This window comes from Pecten maximus, chromosome 18 (genome assembly GCF_902652985.1).
Source record: "Pecten maximus chromosome 18, xPecMax1.1, whole genome shotgun sequence".
NCBI lineage: Eukaryota > Metazoa > Mollusca > Bivalvia > Pectinida > Pectinidae > Pecten > Pecten maximus.
This window is the reverse complement of record NC_047032.1, coordinates 26,276,232-26,296,450: the sequence shown is the minus strand read 5'-3', so window position 1 is coordinate 26,296,450 and position 20,219 is coordinate 26,276,232. Positions and strand designations below refer to the sequence as shown.

Here is a 20,219-nt window from a genome sequence, read left to right as displayed (position 1 = left end):
ATGTTAGCAAACAGCATTTTAACCATTTTATTGTATACTACAGTCGCCCAGTAGAATACATGCATGCCCCATATTTATTTTTGGTTTGTTTGCTCGACCCTTTGCTCGGTCCTACATTTCTACATGTGTTGCTGTATTTCAGACATTTATATTTATGGGTCATGTTAATTGCTACTAGATTGAGGGCTAATTGTTGTTATTTGCTTATCAAGGGAAATAACTCTTAGCTAACTTGGGTTTTTGTGTATAAAGATGCATATGTGTAGTTACTACAATTATGGTAATGATGCATGTAAATTAATTTGACTAGTGCTGATATTGTGTTATATATATAATTTCAGTCTTCACTGTCGGATTGTCGGATTGTCGGATATGAAGGACAATAAAATCTTACTGTCAACGAGACATCATGTGTTCGTCTCTAATTGTGGTGACAGTATAGTGAAGAATTATTGCCACGGATACATCTAGTGAACCATAAATGGCTACATCTGAAGGAGCCCTGCCAGAACGGAGAATGCGTACGCTTTCACCTAAGGCCTTTGAGCATTACCAGGAGAAATTAAATGATTATAGAAGGTCAATTGAACAGTGTTGGGATGACATTTGTGATCAAATTAAAGATATACCTTTTTTAGAAAGAAATTATGAAGGCCTGAAGGATTTCCTGTATAAATTGAGTCAGAGGTGTGAAAAATACAAACTTCTATGTAAAGACTTGACAGAATTTCTCGAAACAACACATACAGAACACAGTCTTCAGCAGAAGGAATTACTTGCGAACAATGTTTGTGCAAACGATAATGTTATACAAGAGAAGTTCTCAATCCTTCATGCCATCATTCAAGACATTAAAAAAAATCAACCTGTGTTAACAGATCAATTGTCTGTCAAATCAGTCGGCTCTAGGAAAAGTAACTCACCTAGGACAGCTTCAATCGCTTCAAGTACTTCAAGTGCTACAAAATCAAGAGCTAAAGCAGAAAAACTAAAAGCACAACTTCAGTATTTACAAAGAGAAGCTGAACTTAAAAAACAGAGAGCAGCTATTGAAGTGGATTTAGAAGTCCTCTCTGCTGAAAAGGAGGCTGCAGCTACTGAGGCAGAGGCTGATGCTCTAGATGGGTCATATGTTTTGTCAAACTCGCAAAGGGGGTCTGTTGCCTCACTTCCTACAGAACAATCAGCGGCACGCACTGAAAGGTACATAAGTGACTTGTTAAACAATGAGGTTCAGGACTCGAAGGTAAAGACTCTCGTTGATCATGATCATACAGGTTTAAATCCTACTGCCCAAACATTTGTCCCGCTCTATCAACCTGAACGTTCTTATCCAGTAGTACCTCCACCTCCAGTCACAGCAACGGAAATCACTAAATTACTTTTAAAGAAAGACTTACTGTTTGCAAGCCTAACACCGTTCAATGATATGCCTGAAACATATCAATCCTGGAAGTATAGCTTCAAGTCTAAGATGAGTGAACTATCAGTTACTGCCTTAGAGGAAATGGATCTTCTCACCAAATGGGCTGGACCAGGATCAAAGGAACAAGTAATCAATATGCGGTCAGCATATTTCAGTGATCCCAGTCAAGGAATACAGGAAATTTGGGCAAGACTCGACGAGAGATATGGTGCCCCAGAAAGCATTGAAGCCTCACTAAAGAAAAAACTGGAACTTCTTCCCAGGCTGTCAAACAAAGACACAAAGAAGTTATATGAGCTTTCTGACATTTTATTAGAAATAAAAGCTGTGAAATCTGACCCAAGATATAGTTCACTGTTGGCGTACTTTGATTCTTCAACTGGTGTTACTCCTGTAGTCAACAAATTGCCACACTACCTTCAGGAAAAGTGGACAATGGCAGCTCATAGGTACATGGAGAGAAACAATGTGAGTTATCCGCCCTTTGTACATTTCTGTGAGTTTATTCGGGAACAGAGTAAAATCAGGAACAACCCCAGTTTTCAGTATGCTGCCTCACCAAACTCTACTGTGAATGTTTCTACACAAAATCAGAGGGATCCTAAGCAGAAAGTCCACACAAGAAAAACATCCTCTACCTTAAACGAGCCTTCAGAAACATCGGATAAAATCATCAGAGATATTACTGAGTTCTGTCCTCTCCACAACATGACGCATTCATTTCTCAAATGTAAGAAGTTCAGCTCTAAACCTATAGATGTACGGAGGAAGTTTCTTCAGGAAAGAAATCTTTGTTTCCGGTGTTGTTCTCCTGCACATCAACGTCATAACTGCAAAACAGTTGTTAAATGTGAGGAATGTGACAGTGATAAACATGTGACAATAATGCATTACAATGCTCATAACCAAAATGTAAAGACAGCCTGTACTCAAGTGTGTGGTGGGAAGTTTAGAGGAAGGTCATGTGCCAAGGTCGTTCCAGTGATGGTTTATCATAAAGATAATCCAGGTCATGCTATAAAGACTTATGCCCTTATCGATGACCAGAGTAACAAGACTCTTGCCTCTTCAACATTCTTCGACAATTTCGCTGGTGCTTGTGAGTTTCCAGAAATTCAGTATTCACTGTCATCTTGCTCAGGTGTTAGTGACACATCGGGTAGGCGAGCAGAAGGTTTTATCATACAGAGTGTAGATGCCACAGCTAAACATGACTTGCCGGTAATTACAGAGTGCAATCAGATCCCTGATGAAAAGGAAGAAATTCCAACCCCGGACGTCGCTTACAATCACCCACATCTTAGGGATATAGCCAGTGCTATTCAGGAGTTTGACTCAAATTGTCTCATCACTCTACTCATAGGAAGGGACTTAGTGGAAGCTCACCATGTCCACGATCAAAGAATTGGTCCGAAGGGTGCTCCCTATGCTCAAAAACTTAGTTTGGGATGGGTGATCATCGGAGAAACCTGCCTGGGGCGTGTTCACCGTCCAGATTCCAATGTATCTGTGTATAAAACTCGTATCTTGAGTGATGGACGTCCGTCATCATTACCTCCCTGCTGTAACGCGTTCACTCTACGTCTTGAGCCTATGAGAGCATCAGGTAGAAAAGAACCCTACGACTTGTTCGAGAAAGGTCCAGACAGTGAAAAACTTGGAATGTCCATTGAAGGTGGTCTGTTTATGAAGTTAATGGAGTCAGAGTTCAAAAGGGACGCGGAAGGTAATCTAACTGCACCGCTACCATTCCGGTCACCACGGCAACGATTACCTAACAATAGAGGACAAGCCTTGAAAAGAGCCAAGATACTTCACGCCAGTTTGGAAAGAAATCCTGTGAAGAAGGACCACTTTACCACCTTCATGGAAGGGATCATCAAAAATGGACATGCGGAAGTTGCTGGTACACTAGACCCACAGGCGGAGTGTTGGTACCTTCCACTTTTTGGTGTATACCATCCTAAGAAAAAGGATAAAATCCGTGGTGTATTTGACTCATCTGCGGTGTACGAAGGAGTATCCCTCAACAATGTCCTCCTCAAAGGACCTGACCTCACAAACAGCCTGATTGGCGTTTTGATGAGATTCCGACAGGGAGCTGTTGCCATAAGCGGTGACATTGAAAGCATGTTTTATTGCTTTTCTGTGCTCAAAGACCACCAGGACTTCTTGAGGTTTTTTTGGTATAAGGATAATGATCCTTCAAAACAGCTCATTGAATACCGTATGCGTAAACATGTATTTGGTAATCGACCCTCACCAGCTGTTGCTAACTTTGGGTTAAGGAAGGTTGTGGAGGATGCCTCAGATGACATAAGGGAATTTGTACAAAGGAACTTTTATGTTGATGATGGATTGACATCCTGTGATGACGTAGATTCAGCAGTGTCTTTGATGAAAAGAACACAACAGACTCTCAGTGCAAATGGCAAGATCAGGTTGCATAAAATTGCGTCAAATAATCAAGAGGTCCTTGATGCTTTCAACTCTGAGGATATAGCAAAAGACATAAGTGGTATAGACATACAGCAAGAACAAATTCCTCTCCAGAGAAGTTTAGGTATCCAGTGGGACCTCCGGAATGACTCGTTCCCCTTTCTGATAGACTTTGAGGATAAACCTTACACAAGACGAGGAGTTTTGGCTACTATAAACAGCTTATACGACCCATTAGGCTTTGCCGCACCAGTCACTATAAAAGGGAAGGTCTTGCTACGTAATATGATGTCCTCTACCACCGACTGGGATGAGGCTCTATCTACAGATTTCAAATCAGATTGGGAAATGTGGCAGCGGAGCTTACGTGACCTGGAATCTGTGAAAATTCCCAGAGCCTACAATGTCATCAGAAAGGAGGAGGTTGTGGAACGAGGCTTTCACGTCTTTTGTGATGCATCAGAAAATGCTGTAGCTGCTGTCGCATACCTTAGGGTAAAAAATTCTGAAAACAATATCCATGTTGGATTTGTACTAGGGAAAACCAGAGTAGCTCCAAAACAGGGCCATACCATACCTCGCCTGGAGTTATGCGCCGCGTCGTTAGCCATAGAAGTAGCGGAAATAGTGTCTCAGGAACTAGACATACCTCCTAAGAGCATCACCTATTACACTGATAGTAAAGTGGTACTTGGCTACCTCAACAACAAAACAAGAAGGTTCTACGTATACGTCACCAATCGCGTTGAAAGGATTTTGAAGTTCTCTGAACCTCACCAGTGGCATTATGTACGTACCAGTGACAACCCAGCAGATCATGGAACCCGCTTTGTTCCATCAGCTTTACTAGCGGATTGCTCCTGGATTATGGGACCTGAGCTTCTCTTCTCCAATCTGCTGGAGCGTGAGAATTCCATCCAATTTGATCTCATTGATCCTCAACAGGACAAAGAAGTACGGCCTGAACAGATCTGTACAAAGAAGTCCAGCCTAGTTGATGTACCGAGACAGAAAACATGGCTTACTGCTGAAAAAATTGAAAGGTTCTCTTCATTGTCTAGTATTGTACGAGCCATATCGTTTCTTCAAAACTTTGCTGCTGGATCGCAGTCTAACAGTACAAACAACAAGCATGCAGAAACTCTCATTATACGCCAGGTACAAAAGGATATCTACGGCAAAGACTTAGAGTGTCTTGTCAAAGGAAGACCTCTTAACCGTGGCAGCTCCCTGCTTTCTCTATCACCAGTTCTTAACAAGGACAATCTGTTATGTGTTGGAGGGAGATTGAAGAGAGCAGACATTCCTGTTCAAATGAAAAGTCCCATTTTGATACCTGGGAAACACCATCTCGCCACCTTGCTTGTTCGCCATTATCACGAGAAAGTATGTCACCAAGGACGTCACCTAACAGAAGGTGCTGTACGAGAAGCAGGCTATTGGATTACAGGTGGGAAGCGTCTCATCTCATCCATCATTCACTCTTGTGTTACATGCCGTAAGTCCAGGGGTAAGCTTGGAGTTCAAAAGATGTCTGACCTACCTACAGAGAGACTCGAACCAGGACCTCCGTTTACCTCGGTTGGTGTAGACTGCTTTGGACCATGGCAGATAGTCACACGAAAGACAAGAGGCGGTCAGGCAAATAGCAAGAGATGGGCAGTCCTGTTTACCTGTCTTACTTCAAGGGCGGTGCACATTGAAGTAATAGAGGAGATGAGCACTTCATCTTTCATTAATGCCCTTCGCCGGTTCATATCCATCAGAGGAAAGGTAAAAATTTTCAGGTCTGACAGGGGCACCAACTTTGTTGGATCTATGGAAAAGTTAGGTGGAATCAACGTGGAAAATGATGCTGTCAGGAAATTTCTCCTCGAGGATGGCTGTAAATGGATCTTCAATCCCCCGCATGCCTCCCATATGGGGGGTGTGTGGGAACGAATGATCGGGGTTGCCAGAAGAATCCTGGATGCTTTACTACTTGATAGTAGACGGGGAGTTCTCACTCATGAAGTTCTTACTACCTTTCTCGCCGAAGTGACAGCGATTGTCAATTCACGACCACTGGTACCACTGAGTTCTGATCCTCAAGATCCCTATCCTCTCAGTCCATCTCTCATCCTAACTCACAAGAGTGATTCAATCACTGATATCGTCATTACAGCTGACATTAGAAACATGTATAGAGCACAATGGAAGATGGTTCAGTGTTTATCTGATATGTTCTGGAAAAAATGGAGGATGGAATTCCTACAAAGTTTACAAGAACGACGAAAATGGAACAAAGATCAGAGGAACATTCGTGTTTCAGATGTTGTCTTGTTAAGAGACAAGATGTGCGCCCGTAACTACTGGCCGATGGGCATTATTACTGAAGTGTTTCCCAGTGAGGATGGCAAAATTCGTACAGCAGAGGTTCGTGTGATGTCACCTAAAGGAACACCATCCAACTACACTCGTCCTATTAGCGAACTGGTCCTTTTACTGGAGACTGATAATGAGTGACACTTGGTATTTAATGTGTGGTTCACATTAGGTATATTTGAACTTTGAAGTCCAAAATGACAATCAGTATTTAGATTTTTCACCTTTGGCTTTGACATGTACTCAATTTTGTTATATGTTTTTTGTGATATCTAGGCAAGATATCAGGAGGGGAGTGTTCTGTGACCAGATTCTGGATCTCTCACTACTTTGATATTTAGTCTTTAGAGATCTCCCTCAAGAGTTATCGTTCCTGACTATCAATACTTGGAACTCTTTTATTTGTAAGGTAGTTTTTGACATACATTGCAACATGTGCTGTTCAGCCAGCTTCGAAAATGATACCTGGTACCCTGGCAAACCAAAATGTAGGTTTATTGAATAACTGCATAATAACGATAAATATGTAACACTGTAATATAAGTTATTAGCAACCTGTTCATAAACAATATAGGTTGTAAGTCTAGCAACCTGTTCATAAACTATATAATGTCCCGTGCGGAAAGCATGGTCTGATATTTTGTGTATTTTTAGAATTTGGCGCCGTAACTGGGTCAGATTGTTTACGTTTTGATACACAGTGTGACAGTTGGGCATTCTAGTCCTAAATATTGTATGTGTTGATACAATGTCATTGATTATAATGTTTATAATATAAACTAGTCATATCTATATTTCTAGTCGATAAGTCTAGCCATTTTGTCAGTATAGTTGTTATAGCACATCAGTGTTTATTATAATGCTATCGGGTATGTTAGCAAACAGCATTTTAACCATTTTATTGTATACTACAGTCGCCCAGTAGAATACATGCATGCCCCATATTTATTTTTGGTTTGTTTGCTCGACCCTTTGCTCGGTCCTACATTTCTACATGTGTTGCTGTATTTCAGACATTTATATTTATGGGTCATGTTAATTGCTACTAGATTGAGGGCTAATTGTTGTTATTTGCTTATCAAGGGAAATAACTCTTAGCTAACTTGGGTTTTTGTGTATAAGATGCATATGTGTAGTTACTACAATTATGGTAATGATGCATGTAAATTAATTTGACTAGTGCTGATATTGTGTTATATATATAATTTCAGTCTTCACTGTCGGATTGTCGGATTGTCGGATATGAAGGACAATAAAATCTTACTGTCAACGAGACATCATGTGTTCGTCTCTAATTGTGGTGACAGTATATAGAGGATATTGAATGGTTTCCCGTTTAATATAACATATATTACACGAGTATGACAGAATATCGATATTTTCACGAGTGCGAAGCACGAGTGAAAAATATCTAAATATTCTGTCATACGAGTGAAATATATGTTATATCTAACGGGAAACCCATTCAATTTTCTGTTTATTGCATTTCATAAACTGAAAAACAAAATTAAAACCATCGAAAAATTAATTGTCAAAAAGTGCGGGATTCAGTAATGACGTCATCTCTTTATGACGTTACTCCACGTCAACATGACGGCGCCATTTTGAAAGGAGTGATCAGCGCAATTTAAGCGTTTTCTGCTGTTATCGGAGAATCTGTGCATGGATAACTAATATCAAGTGAATATTTAGTCAAAAACTGGTCAGAATATTTCAAAGATAAAGCAAAATAACCAATTTATCTATCTCCGCTTCGATTGGAAAAATTGGCAAGTTTCAACGAGGTGAATACAAAGGTCAGTTCTGACTGGTCAAAAACGGAAAACTTATATTTTCACTGCAAAACTTATATTTTCACTGCAAAATCTTATATTTTCACTGCTCATCGCTGCAGTGAAAATATAAGTTTTATAAGTTTCATAAATCTCTATATTTCTCAGGCAAAAATGCAATAAAACATATATTTTACTCGTATGACAGAATATTTAGATATTTTTCACTCGTGCTTCTCATTCAATATCCTCTATAAATCACTTACTCATTAAAACGTTTTACCACTTAGTCATTAAAAAGTGATATCACTTAGTCATTAAAAAGTGATATCACTTAGTCATTAAACGTTACATTACTTAGTCATTGATATATAATCATATTATTCTGATACATGGTCATATCGACCTGAGAAAAAATATCGACCGACGACGAAAGGAAAAACAAGCTACCGTTTTTGTAAACCATAGAGAGCTCACTACAATCTCACAAGCTTATATCAGTAAAAAGAGAAATGCGTTCTCTTACATCATCACATTTTCCATGTCTCTTTTTTACTCTTGTTTCAGCTTGTTGTGCAATACTCGCTGTGATTATTTACGGCTGCAAGACGTCACTTCCGGTGTCATGGTCGTATGCTCTAGCGGTGGTCGGTGGAATATGTTTCGGGATAACAACGATTCTTTTGGCAGTATATGTTATGAATAATTCTGATAAATACACGAACTACAGGAATTCACGTCAAGGAGATATACAACACTACGTGTAAATTATTAACCTAACTTTATTTCTACTTCAACATAATTGTCTCTCTTTCTCCCTTTGTACCCCGATACGGATCACTGAAAAAGCAGACGGGTTCCATAAGGGATTTATTGCACTTAACATTTCATTAGGCGTAACTCACCGACACCTATGGCGTGCGTGTGTTTGAAAGTTTGAATTAATAAATTGTGTTACAACATAGTGCACCATTCATTTTTAGATCCTTTGATGGATTCAGTTTTGTCACTTTGCTTCTGCTTTTGGTCCGATGCTATTGTTCATGGACAGTTAATCAACAACAGGAGCAGGTTATACATTTTATTATAAATTTGATGTTTCCATTGGAGGAAAGGGCGCTGATAATATTGTGACAACTTATGCCCAATCCCCCTGAAAGTTATTCCGAATATGACTTGACCTGCTCTGTTCAAACGTGTTTTTGTTTACGATATCAGTCGTGGCGTAAGAACACGGACTGTAATGGAAGGTGACAATTATCATTTTGTAACATCCATGTAGGGGATGAATACCATTACTTAAGTGAATATAAGTTATGAATTGTATGTTTAATTCGTGAATTTACGTTTTCACTTAATTAATATGTAATTGTATTATATATATTTGTGTATGTATATAAACTCGTGTTGTACATTTAAATGTATCTGAGGAGATCAAATAAACTGCTTAACTGATTAAATGTTTAATTCGTGTATTTACGTTTTCACTTAATAAATATATGATATTGTATTATATGTACATGTATATAACTTCATGTTGTACATTTAAATATATCTGAGGAGATAAACTGTTAAATGAAAATACAGGTATTTGATATGCAAAATTGAAACTGGAAATTTCTGAAATATGTTTATTACAAATCGTAACATGTAATGAACATGTTAATTATCCTCAAAGTAATGAATTGATAGAAATATATCTATAAAAATATTCCGATTATCACATACGCGACGCTTTTAATTTCTTTTTGTGAAGCGACAATCATGGTCAAAGTTCACCATCTCAGCCAATCAAACGCATTCACAGTATATGCCACGTCTGGTGTATAAACATTTTGTTATACAACAATTGTAATGATTAAATGATATATAGGAAGTCGAATAACACTCACATATTGTTGTATAAAGAATATTCCCAATGAGATCACTACTATGTCGACCATGAATGTTCCCATGGGCGTCATCAATAGCTTTTTCTCAAACCCTTGTATTGAAATGTATTCCGTTAGTAGACGGCATCTGTCACGGAAATTGTGATATTAGGAACAAGTCCTTGACTACCAAATCAACTAAGATGTAAAACACAGTATGTGTCTAAAATTAAAACCAAGTTTTGCATGGTGTCGTCGATAAGCTTTCGTTAACCAGACTGGTTTTACTCTCCCCATTACAGCTCAATATTCCTCATGTATAGATTTGCTTTGTCCATATTTGTCCTACAGTTTCAAATAATTTTAACGAATTACTGTTAAAAGATCACTTTTACCATACCAGTTATCTTCTCTGACGGCAAACCAAATTGAACAAATGGAATTTATTTGATAATCAGGTGTCTATAATGTACAAAACCGTGTTTAAACCTGATTTCTGACTTGAATAAGATATCACCATTAACATAATTTTTCGTTTGATCAGAATATTTTTGCAGATACAAATTGTAATAATAACATTTTTAAAACAATGTCCATTGTAAATTTTGTGTACCGTAAAAATATAATAAGATTATGTGTATTGTAATATTTGTTAAATTGAAGTTAGGATATTTATAAAGGATGATTCTGGCAATGTTGTTTAGAACTGGCATCCGAAACTTTAGCATACTAGCATTTTTAACATAATAAACTTCAAATCCACATCACTTGACAAAAAAAAACAAAGAACTCTCAAATTACTAAAAATCGAAACTTATTCTCGTAGATCACTTGCATTTAAATCATGTTCATAGTGAAGAAATGTATGTGTACCTTTACATTATTGTATGTTATCATGTTGTGATAGTGTAATGTGACGTCACAGCGTTTGAGCTTATTAAAATGTTATGTTCCAAGTCAGGAAGTCTTTGGCAAATTTTCGTTTTCTTCTGCGATAGTCAGACGTGTCGATAATTGTTGATAATGGTTCTGTTGTCATCATTACAGATTGTTTGTCCTTGTTTTATAGACTTTGTGTTTGAATTGCAATCCGTCTGTCTGTCGGTGTTCACAGCATAATGATTAGATAAACGATGAAAAGTGGAATTTTGTAGCGAATTTAGACACCTGATTTTTTTAATATCAACGCAGTATGATTACAAACAAGTATATATTAACTTAAACAGCATTTATTGAGCAACAAAGACAGACACAGATAAGTGATACATCGATGATTTGTTTTGATTTATAACGTCATTAGGAGTTTCAGTTCTGACGTCGTTTATGACGTGAAAACGTCCTCTAGAGTTTAGGTTCACCAGCGACGACTTGTGATTCGATACCACATTCGTCACGTCCTCGGAGGATCTTGAAAAAACCTAAAATGTATTCAAAAGAAATAAATGAAGTTTAAGGCAAACATTTTAAAGTAACTTACTTTATAATCTTTATCTGAGAATATTAAAATTTCTGTTAGATCCTAATGTAAATATAGATCATCAATGTTATACCGTTATGGTACATGTAAATAGATGTAAATAACTTAACATTGAGGTTACACAACTAGGGAAGTTAAATAACTTGGTATAGAGGTAACATGACTTTGTTTGGAGGTTAAATAACTTGGTATGTATGTTACATAATTTTGTGTAGAGGTTAAACAACTTGGAATAGAGATTTAATAATTTGTAAGGAGGTAAAATAAATAGTATGAAGGTTCATTAGTATCGGGGCAAATACGTTGGAACAGATTGGCATTGACTTCGGGTCCATTAGTTCATATCAGTTAACACACCGTTATCTCCCCAGTCTGGGTTCCAGGAGTTGGCTACGAGCCAGTAGTCTGATCCGTCCTCATTTCCCCATCCCAGCAGTTTGATGGCGTGACCTCCAAGGGCCTGGCCTGTTGTGTGCTTGTACACACCTACAACACACATATATAGTACATACAACACATATGTAAAGGGAGTTATAAATAATTATACATGTGCATATTTTTTGTTGCTTCGCTAAAGACAGAATCCGGTACCTCTGATCTGGCTACTAGTCTTTCACTCAACTGATTGAGTTAAACAGCATGATACCGACATCACAAAACGACATCACAAAACGAACAATAGAATGTTACGGGTAAAACACCACTGAAATTGCTAATTAATGAAAGTGTTATATTTTGATGCACTTTTAACACCAATGAATGCGTATTACACAAATGACTATATATGCTATTCACCAATCAGTAAGCTCGAAAAAATAGCAATGATAAGAAATATTTAAGATTTTCTATGATAAAGCTTAATCTTACACTCGTGTCATTGCAATATAAAATGTATTTAACATGTTCAACTGATTAACTCGTTTAATAGATTGTATCGTCACGCATTGCCTCTGCGGTGATGTACTAACCAGATTTGTAGGTGAGGAAGTCCGAGTATACTGTGAATGCTGCCTCGACTGGACCGTTTGTCATGATGTCAGTCATTATCTTTTCTACCGACCTCAAGCTGTATGGGGCCATACCTGAAACGAGTTAATGGCACCAGCAAATTTAGATAGTGTAAACGCTAAAAAACATATCGGTTATGTTTTAATGACTGCGCCAATTTCATTTTCTGTGTACGTTTTCTTACAGCAGTATTGCAGAGGCGCCGTTTCATCACTATAATCTGTAAATTCGGTTGTCGGTTAGATTTTAGCCCGCCAAAATACATATATTTACAGTAGGAACTAAAGGATCAATAGGGATATTCATAAACGGTGTTAAAAGATAGAACAGGAGTAGCATGAAACAGGATGGTGTAATACAGTGGGTCTTTTATCGTGAGAGCATGAAACAGGATGGTGTAATACAGTGGGTCTTTTATCGTGAGAGCATGAAACAGGATGGTGTAATACAGTGGGTCTTTTATCGTGAGTGATAATACGTAGCGTCAAACCTAAAACAGATTACATGGAATGTCAACCGACAAATTTATTCTACAACAACGTTAATCTCTAGAGAGTTGCATCACGTTCGGCTGTATGATGCAGTTTTAGTAAAGATGCACGAATAAACCAAGTCAATGAACTGAAATGCCATGTAAATATGTCATCCTTTCGGGGATTGGAGAAGAAACATATTCTGTGTAAGTGGTGAAAATGATATCAAATAAAACAAAAACTACAGCATTTTCCCTCTACTGTATCTTACTCTCAGTGTGAATTGAAAGGCGCTAATATCGTGTGTGTTTTGTACAACATCCTCTTTAAAACTGCAGTAACACTCACCCTTATGCTTGTCATTTTCGAAAGTGTTGTTGTATCCGGATTCACACTCCCTGGAACATTTCGGGGTTCGCTGAGATTTGCCGCATGGCTTTTCCTTTCCAACCACGTGGTGGTCGCAAGAGGGAACAAGGTATGGCTGACATCCCTGATGAGGAATGAGATTCAACCAAATTAACAAGAGGAAATCCGAAAAACTTTCTGGAGAGAAATCATGAAGTATTTACAGTATGTAATAGGAAAATGTATTGAAAAATATCCTCCCCGTTTAGTGCCTCAAACTAGCGACCTCTCTCCTACCATTAGGCTAAAGGGAAATTCCTGCTAGACTGTGCTTGTAAGGGGATGATCTATACTGGCCACTTTTACGTAAAAAGGATGAAATTTCTGTAACTGCAGGCTCTGTAGTATGATTCTAGATCAGTATATTTAATTCAATCGAAATTTTAAATTGTATTAAGACCAGCAGTAGATTTCGCACGTAACACATCTCTATACCATTTTTCAAACTGTTAACATGTTGCTCTTTGACATGTCACAATACTGTTATTTGATGCCAAGTAATGTCAATCATTGTAAAACCTTTGATGTACATATTGGAGAAAAGAGCGTTGATAATGTTGTAACAATTTCGACACAATCCTTTTGTCACGTTTTTTAAATTAAATATGATTACTCTGTGCAGTACTTCGTTCATGTAGGTATGTGCAGTCCACTTAAGAGTCTGTTGAATGTTTATTCAGTATAAATAAACCTACATCACGTCAAAAGATGATGACGATTTGGTCATCGTTTACCTGCTTGATATTATAGTGTCCACTTCAGTGGCGGTTTAAGGTATATTCAGTATAAACCGATATATATATATATAATTATATACAGCACGTTTCAGGTATATTCAGTAAACACTTATATAGATATATAATCATATACGCCACGCCAATGCCTATTTACTGTTAAAGAGTCCACTTAAGTGTTTGTTTAAAGTATAATAATTATAAAATTATAAACAGCACGTCAATATATGACGACGACATGGTCAGCATGTACCTGTTTACTGTTATACTGTCCACCAGTGACCAATCCAGTCCTTTCGTAGTAAGACCAGGCAGCCTCGAGGAATCCACCGTCACAACTAAAAAATAAATAAGACACGTTTTATTTCACAACTGACATAGATACGTTTTATTGTATGCTGCGTTTATTACCGTGTATCATTGTGGGGTGGTGTTTTTTTTGTACAGTAGCTGGTGGCTACCTCCACGGAGGTCACGTCGTATGATATCGCGGGCGATTAGGGTAACATAGCCAAATAACACAAATATGATAAGAGACATGGCGACTCATGGTTACTGGTTCCGAGTAAAAGGGAATTATCAAGAATCGAAAAAAAACGAATGATGTGGTTACCTTCTCCCATTTGCTTCATTTTTAACCCTGCTGTATTCCTTTTCCGATGTATGAAATTCTTTTCACAACTGGTCACATTTATTAGTGTACCATGTTTCTCTCTCTCTCTCTCTCTCTCTCTCTCTCTCTCTCTCTCTCTCTCTCTCTCTCTCTCTCTCATTGTTGGTGTTAGTACGTTTATATTTCTTATCAAATATTAGAGGTAGCCGTTGCAAAAGCATTGCACATATTTTGTATAGCATTTTCATTGGTCAGTTTGTGTATTAGCTAATCGATCAAGTAAATTATTTGGCAGATCAATATTGTCATTTTGGTTAATTGTTATAAAGTCTTTAAAATTATTTTTAGAGTCATTGTTCAATTATACATCATTAGACATGTGCGATGCGACCAACAACTAATATAACATGAAGGTGTCTGATCAGAGGGAAAGCGATCAAGCGAGCTAGGTAAACAATTAAAACCATATCGTTTTTAGGATGTAAACTTGACATTTTCTGTTTTCTTTGATTTAGTTATGTTTTAATACTTATATATATTACCTACCCGTTTCCACAGTTCTTGCAGCATGACGTCAGATCCTCAGCGGAGATATGGAAGTTGGATTTACCTCCGGATTTGATACAGATTCTGTCAGACATAGCCTCGACAGCTCCAAAAGCCTGAAAAGGAAATATTGTTACAATAACAAAGGAAATACTGTTACAATAACAAAGGAAATACTGTTACAATAACAAAGGAAATACTGTTACAATAACAAAGGAAATACTGTTACAATGACAAAGGAAATACTGTTACATGACCGATAACAAAGGAAATATTGTTACATGGCCGATAACAAAGGAAATACTGTTACATGACCGATAACAAAGGCAATACTGTTACAATAACAAAGGAAATATTGTTACAATAACAAAGGAAATATTGTTACAATAACAAAGGAAATACTGTTACAATAACAAAGGAAATACTGTTACAATAACAAAGGAAATACTGTTACAATAACAAAGGAAATACTGTTAAAAATAACAAAGGAAATACTGTTACAATAACAAAGGAAATACTGTTACAATAACAAAGGAAATACTGTTACATGACCGATAACAAAGGAAATACTGTTACAATAACAAAGGAAATACTGTTACAATAACAAAGGAAATACTGTTACAATAACAAAGGAAATACTGTTACAATAACAAAGGAAATACTGTTACAATGACAAAGGAAATACTGTTACATGACCGATAACAAAGGAAATATTGTTACATGGCCGATAACAAAGGAAATACTGTTACATGACCGATAACAAAGGAAATACTGTTACAATAACAAAGGAAATATTGTTACAATAACAAAGGAAATACTGTTACAATAACAAAGGAAATACTGTTACAATAACAAAGGAAATACTGTTACAATAACAAAGGAAATACTGTTAAAAATAACAAAGGAAATACTGTTACAATAACAAAGGAAATACTGTTACAATAACAAAGGAAATACTGTTACAATAACAAAGGAAATATTGTTACAATAACAAAGGAAATACTGTTACAATAACAAAGGAAATACTGTTACAATAACAAAGGAAATACTGTTACATGACCGATAACAAAGGAAATACTGTTACAATAACAAAGGAAATACTGTTACAATAACAAAGGAAATACTGTTACAATAGCAAAGGAAACATTGTTACATGACCGATAACAAACAATGCGACATCCTTATTCAGTTAAATTAAACAACGTATACTTACATAGAAACGAGTGGCATTATTTTGTTTCGGAGCATTTTGACGAATCAGCGAAGACATTTTTTTAAATTGATATTCAAGATAGCATCAATTATTAAAAGAAAACATACAAATAACCAAGATTGCATCATTTAAATATCATCATTTATCAAAAACAGAAAAAATTGGTTTCATTGAATACACAAAAATGAAAGAACTGCGGTTATACTTTGATTTTTGTATCGTTATAAATAGACTGCTACAATGACGTCATATAATGATGTCATATACATGATAACGCCATACATACCCAACATGACCCACACGCCCCCTGGTCCCTAACTTCCTTAAGAGTTGGACAGTTAGGCCATTGAGTTCGGGAATCAAAATTGGTTGGAAGGTCATCCGGGATGTGCATATGTTTTTCCTGGAGTTTCATGTGATCTGGGGTCGGAAGTGTGCCACACATCGTCTTCGCGTACACGACACGATCCTCCTTGCGAACATGACGGAAGTTCTCACCGGCCTGTAGGTCAAAGGTCGAAGTTCAATTCAAATATATCCAGTTATATAATAAACACAACAGTAAATACAGAGGGTAAACGAAACTATTCTAACTAAAAATCAACAGAATGTCAGAATACAAACAAAATACCATTAGAAAAAAATACCAGGAATACAAGACAATTAGAGCCGGAAGGGTAAGAAATATACAAATCTAACTAAAATCCACCTTCGGTTGTATCCTCAACATGAGATAAGGTAGTAACAACGTAACCACGAGGTTAATCAACAAGCGCCATCACCTCTGGTTAAGTGAGCAAGTATGATTATACTTGTATATTTTAAATGCATTAATGATTTATATACCACTATTACATGTAAAAAAAGCTTTATCTATCAGCATCGGAGTACAAAATGTTCAAATACAATACAAGCATCATAATATCAGCCTACTATTTGCAAAAAAAATCGGATCGATAGGACTACTGGAGGAAATTCTTCAACAGAGAACTCGTCAACTAATGGAATTGAATTCGTTTTTGTTTTCAAATAAAGAACAAGCTAGGTCCCTTTATAATTCAATGGGACATCATGCTTCTGAGTGCAGGTGTGGAATTTCAGTATGTTGAACTATAAAAACCTCAACCAGACAGGAAGGAACAACTCACCTACAGGGATAACGACAATGACCACGGGATCGAGGTAAAATGCATGCCCTATCATCTGTGTGTCAGTCTTGATAAGAAAAGCATGTTGTTATCAAAAAGAAATCCTTGTGTTCAAATACCTTCGTTGTGGATATGGTCTTAAACACGATAAAATGTGACCTAAAGAAAGATATGTGATACTCACCTTCCATGTTGTACCGACGGAGTTGATGTACTTTGCCATCAGGTCGAGGTCAGAGGTCAAGAGACTTGCAAGGTCATCGCTGGGCTTAGCCCAGGACGTCACCACCAGCACACACAGAACTGCCAAAAACTTCATCTGGCAAAATTTAACGAAATATTGCTGAGTATGCAGACATAAAAATATATTTGAGAATAAACAAACAATGGATAATGGTATGGTAACCGAATTCAGAAGGATATCTGTTTTGAATATCGTTGATCCCAATACTTCTACATGTTATGGTTGATAACTTATGTGTCATTTTTGGTAAGAAATAATGAACTTTGATGAACTTCATGAATATACAAAATAATTAATGGAGATTAATTAATTTCTTGTCATTGTTTTATGTACATTTTATCGCAAAATATCTTTCAAGATCCTAACACGCGTAACAATACAGTTAATATCATGTAGGCTGTAAAGAAACGTTCTCGAACGCGTGGGAAACACCCCCGGCCCACTAACGTTTAATATATATGTAGTTTAAGAAAATTAAAGATTCATGAAAATCAGATTCCATTTTTTAACTTCATATTGACAAAAATTAACACGAAATTTAAAATGACATTGCAATATATATATATATATATATGCGCACGCTGTTTTTGTTGCGTTGTGGATCCGACAACTCTAACTCATTCGTGGTGTAATGTTTAATATGTCGTTGGGTAATGTTCCGAAACAAGACCAAAGTACCGACTTAATAACGAAACCATCGTTCTAACTCTAAATTGAGTTTAACGATGGCAAAATATCAATAAAAATATAGGTTGTCATGACGACTCCTGATAACTACAATGATAATACGACCAGGTGCTACGGTGAATAACCGTCTTCAGCTTCATCGACCAGCAACATTAATCTAGTTCTCGAGAACTAGGGTGTTGACATCTGAACCACGGTTATACCAACCCAGAATCGAGCACGTCTGACTTACAATATTCAACTTTTATCATGATGTCGAAAATGCAGGTGTTTTATAACTTTGTGTCTCATAAAAACATATCTTTTAGGAAAATGCGGTGCTTGAATGTTTTATCACTAAGTTATATTATATAATAAATTGGTATGTTGATACGTTTTATAATATTATGTATATGGTATAACAATGTTCTTATTCATAAAATAGCGTCAATGGGTAACAAATAAAATATAAATTAAAGCATTGTTTAGAAAAAATAAATGAGAGGCATATCCTCGACTCACCTTGTCACTTACCCCACCGAAAAATACTGATCAATATCGGCCGATCGGACTTTATATTCTATCATCAGACTGGAGTCATCCTGGTCATGAGAACGAAACCACGAGACCTGGATACTGAACCTACCCTCATTTACATTATAGAATATTCCAGACACTGATATTGCTCATGACGGACGGGCTTATCTTGGTTAAGCAGGGCAGTTGACGATATGTTACGTTATGTGGTCATGTGGTAGTTCAATATGTCGCGATAAGGGTTATCTTTATGATAATACAGTTTGCCTATATAATTTTAACTTTAAGTATTTATCTAACAATAAATGATGAGTATGGTATATGAACTACATAAAGTTTGCACGAATGTATTCTTTAATCTGGTTTCAGAATAGAATTGCTATATAAAGATATATTTATTTTATAAAGCAACTGGAAATCAGCGGCAAAACTGTATATTACTATTTCAGAAGTTCTTTTTATGATTTACATACAATATATTGTAAATACAGATGAAGAAAGACTCTTGTGCGTGAGACAGGGGGATCTTAGCCCGAAGAGAGATCCTTGATCTGAAAACACTCGGCTGCCTGTCTGATTCCCAAGGGGTTGAAATCCCTCTTACGTATCAGGTATTGGCGTTGCATCAATGTAAGTCAGTGTTGACGTGACATGAAGGAATTGATGACATCATTGCATTGTTGCCGTGACGTCATACAGGTATTGAGGACGAGCTTATGTAGCTCACCGTAGGGATGAAAATCTCACAAAAGTATGGATCAATATAATCCTACATGATGTCGTGAAGAGAACCCCTTATCTCAACCGGTGTGTAAGGGTTTGGTTCGTCAGCACGAGGCTTTACCCTTTCAAAGACAGATTTTTCTTTTCCTACCAGGAGATTCACCATTGAAGTGTTGGGGAAGAGCTATGAGTCCAAAACACCTGAAACGAACTTTCAGACCGAGTGACTTTGACCTTTGGTCAGTTGACAAATTTTGCTTTATCATGTCACAACAGAATATTAATCGGTAAAAGTATATAAAATCTGACCTTGACCTTACACTCAATTACCCCGATTCTGACCCAGTGACCTTGATCTTTGATCATCAGACTCCTTGCTTAATTCCGACCAACCTTACTTCAAAATAATATAACAAAATGTTAATCAGTGAAAAGATACACAATTTGATCTTTACCTCTGTCTGAACTTACTTGACCTCTGACGGGATGACCTTCACTTTTAGCTCAGTTGACTCATGGTTTCATTCCGACTAACACTGCTTCATATTGCCATCGCA

General features: G+C 37.0%; 2 protein-coding genes across 3 annotated transcripts; one reads left to right on the top strand and one right to left on the bottom strand.

Moving 5' to 3' along the window:
• The first annotated feature begins 481 nt into the window (after positions 1-481).
• Positions 482-7,545, top strand: LOC117316337. Its single transcript, XM_033870877.1, has 2 exons — positions 482-6,717; positions 7,441-7,545. The coding sequence occupies exon 1, from the start codon at positions 482-484 to the stop codon at positions 6,368-6,370; it is 5,889 nt and encodes a 1,962-aa protein (XP_033726768.1). The 3' UTR covers positions 6,371-6,717; positions 7,441-7,545.
• Positions 7,546-11,083: 3,538 nt separating this feature from the next.
• LOC117316413 (cathepsin B-like) lies at positions 11,084-19,029 on the bottom strand. 2 transcript variants are annotated; one of them, XM_033870974.1, is made up of 9 exons: positions 18,925-19,029; positions 17,677-17,811; positions 16,631-16,846; positions 15,132-15,247; positions 14,226-14,310; positions 13,179-13,323; positions 12,318-12,431; positions 11,707-11,835; positions 11,084-11,290 (listed from the first exon to the last, which is right to left on the bottom strand). In XM_033870974.1, the coding sequence occupies exons 2-9, from the start codon at positions 17,809-17,811 to the stop codon at positions 11,214-11,216; spliced, it is 1,017 nt and encodes a 338-aa protein (XP_033726865.1). In that variant the 5' UTR covers positions 18,925-19,029; the 3' UTR covers positions 11,084-11,213. The 2 variants fall into 2 exon arrangements, with proteins under 2 accessions (XP_033726865.1, XP_033726866.1); XM_033870975.1 differs by having other exon boundaries at positions 18,937-18,955.
• Between the last annotated feature and the right edge of the window lie 1,190 nt (positions 19,030-20,219).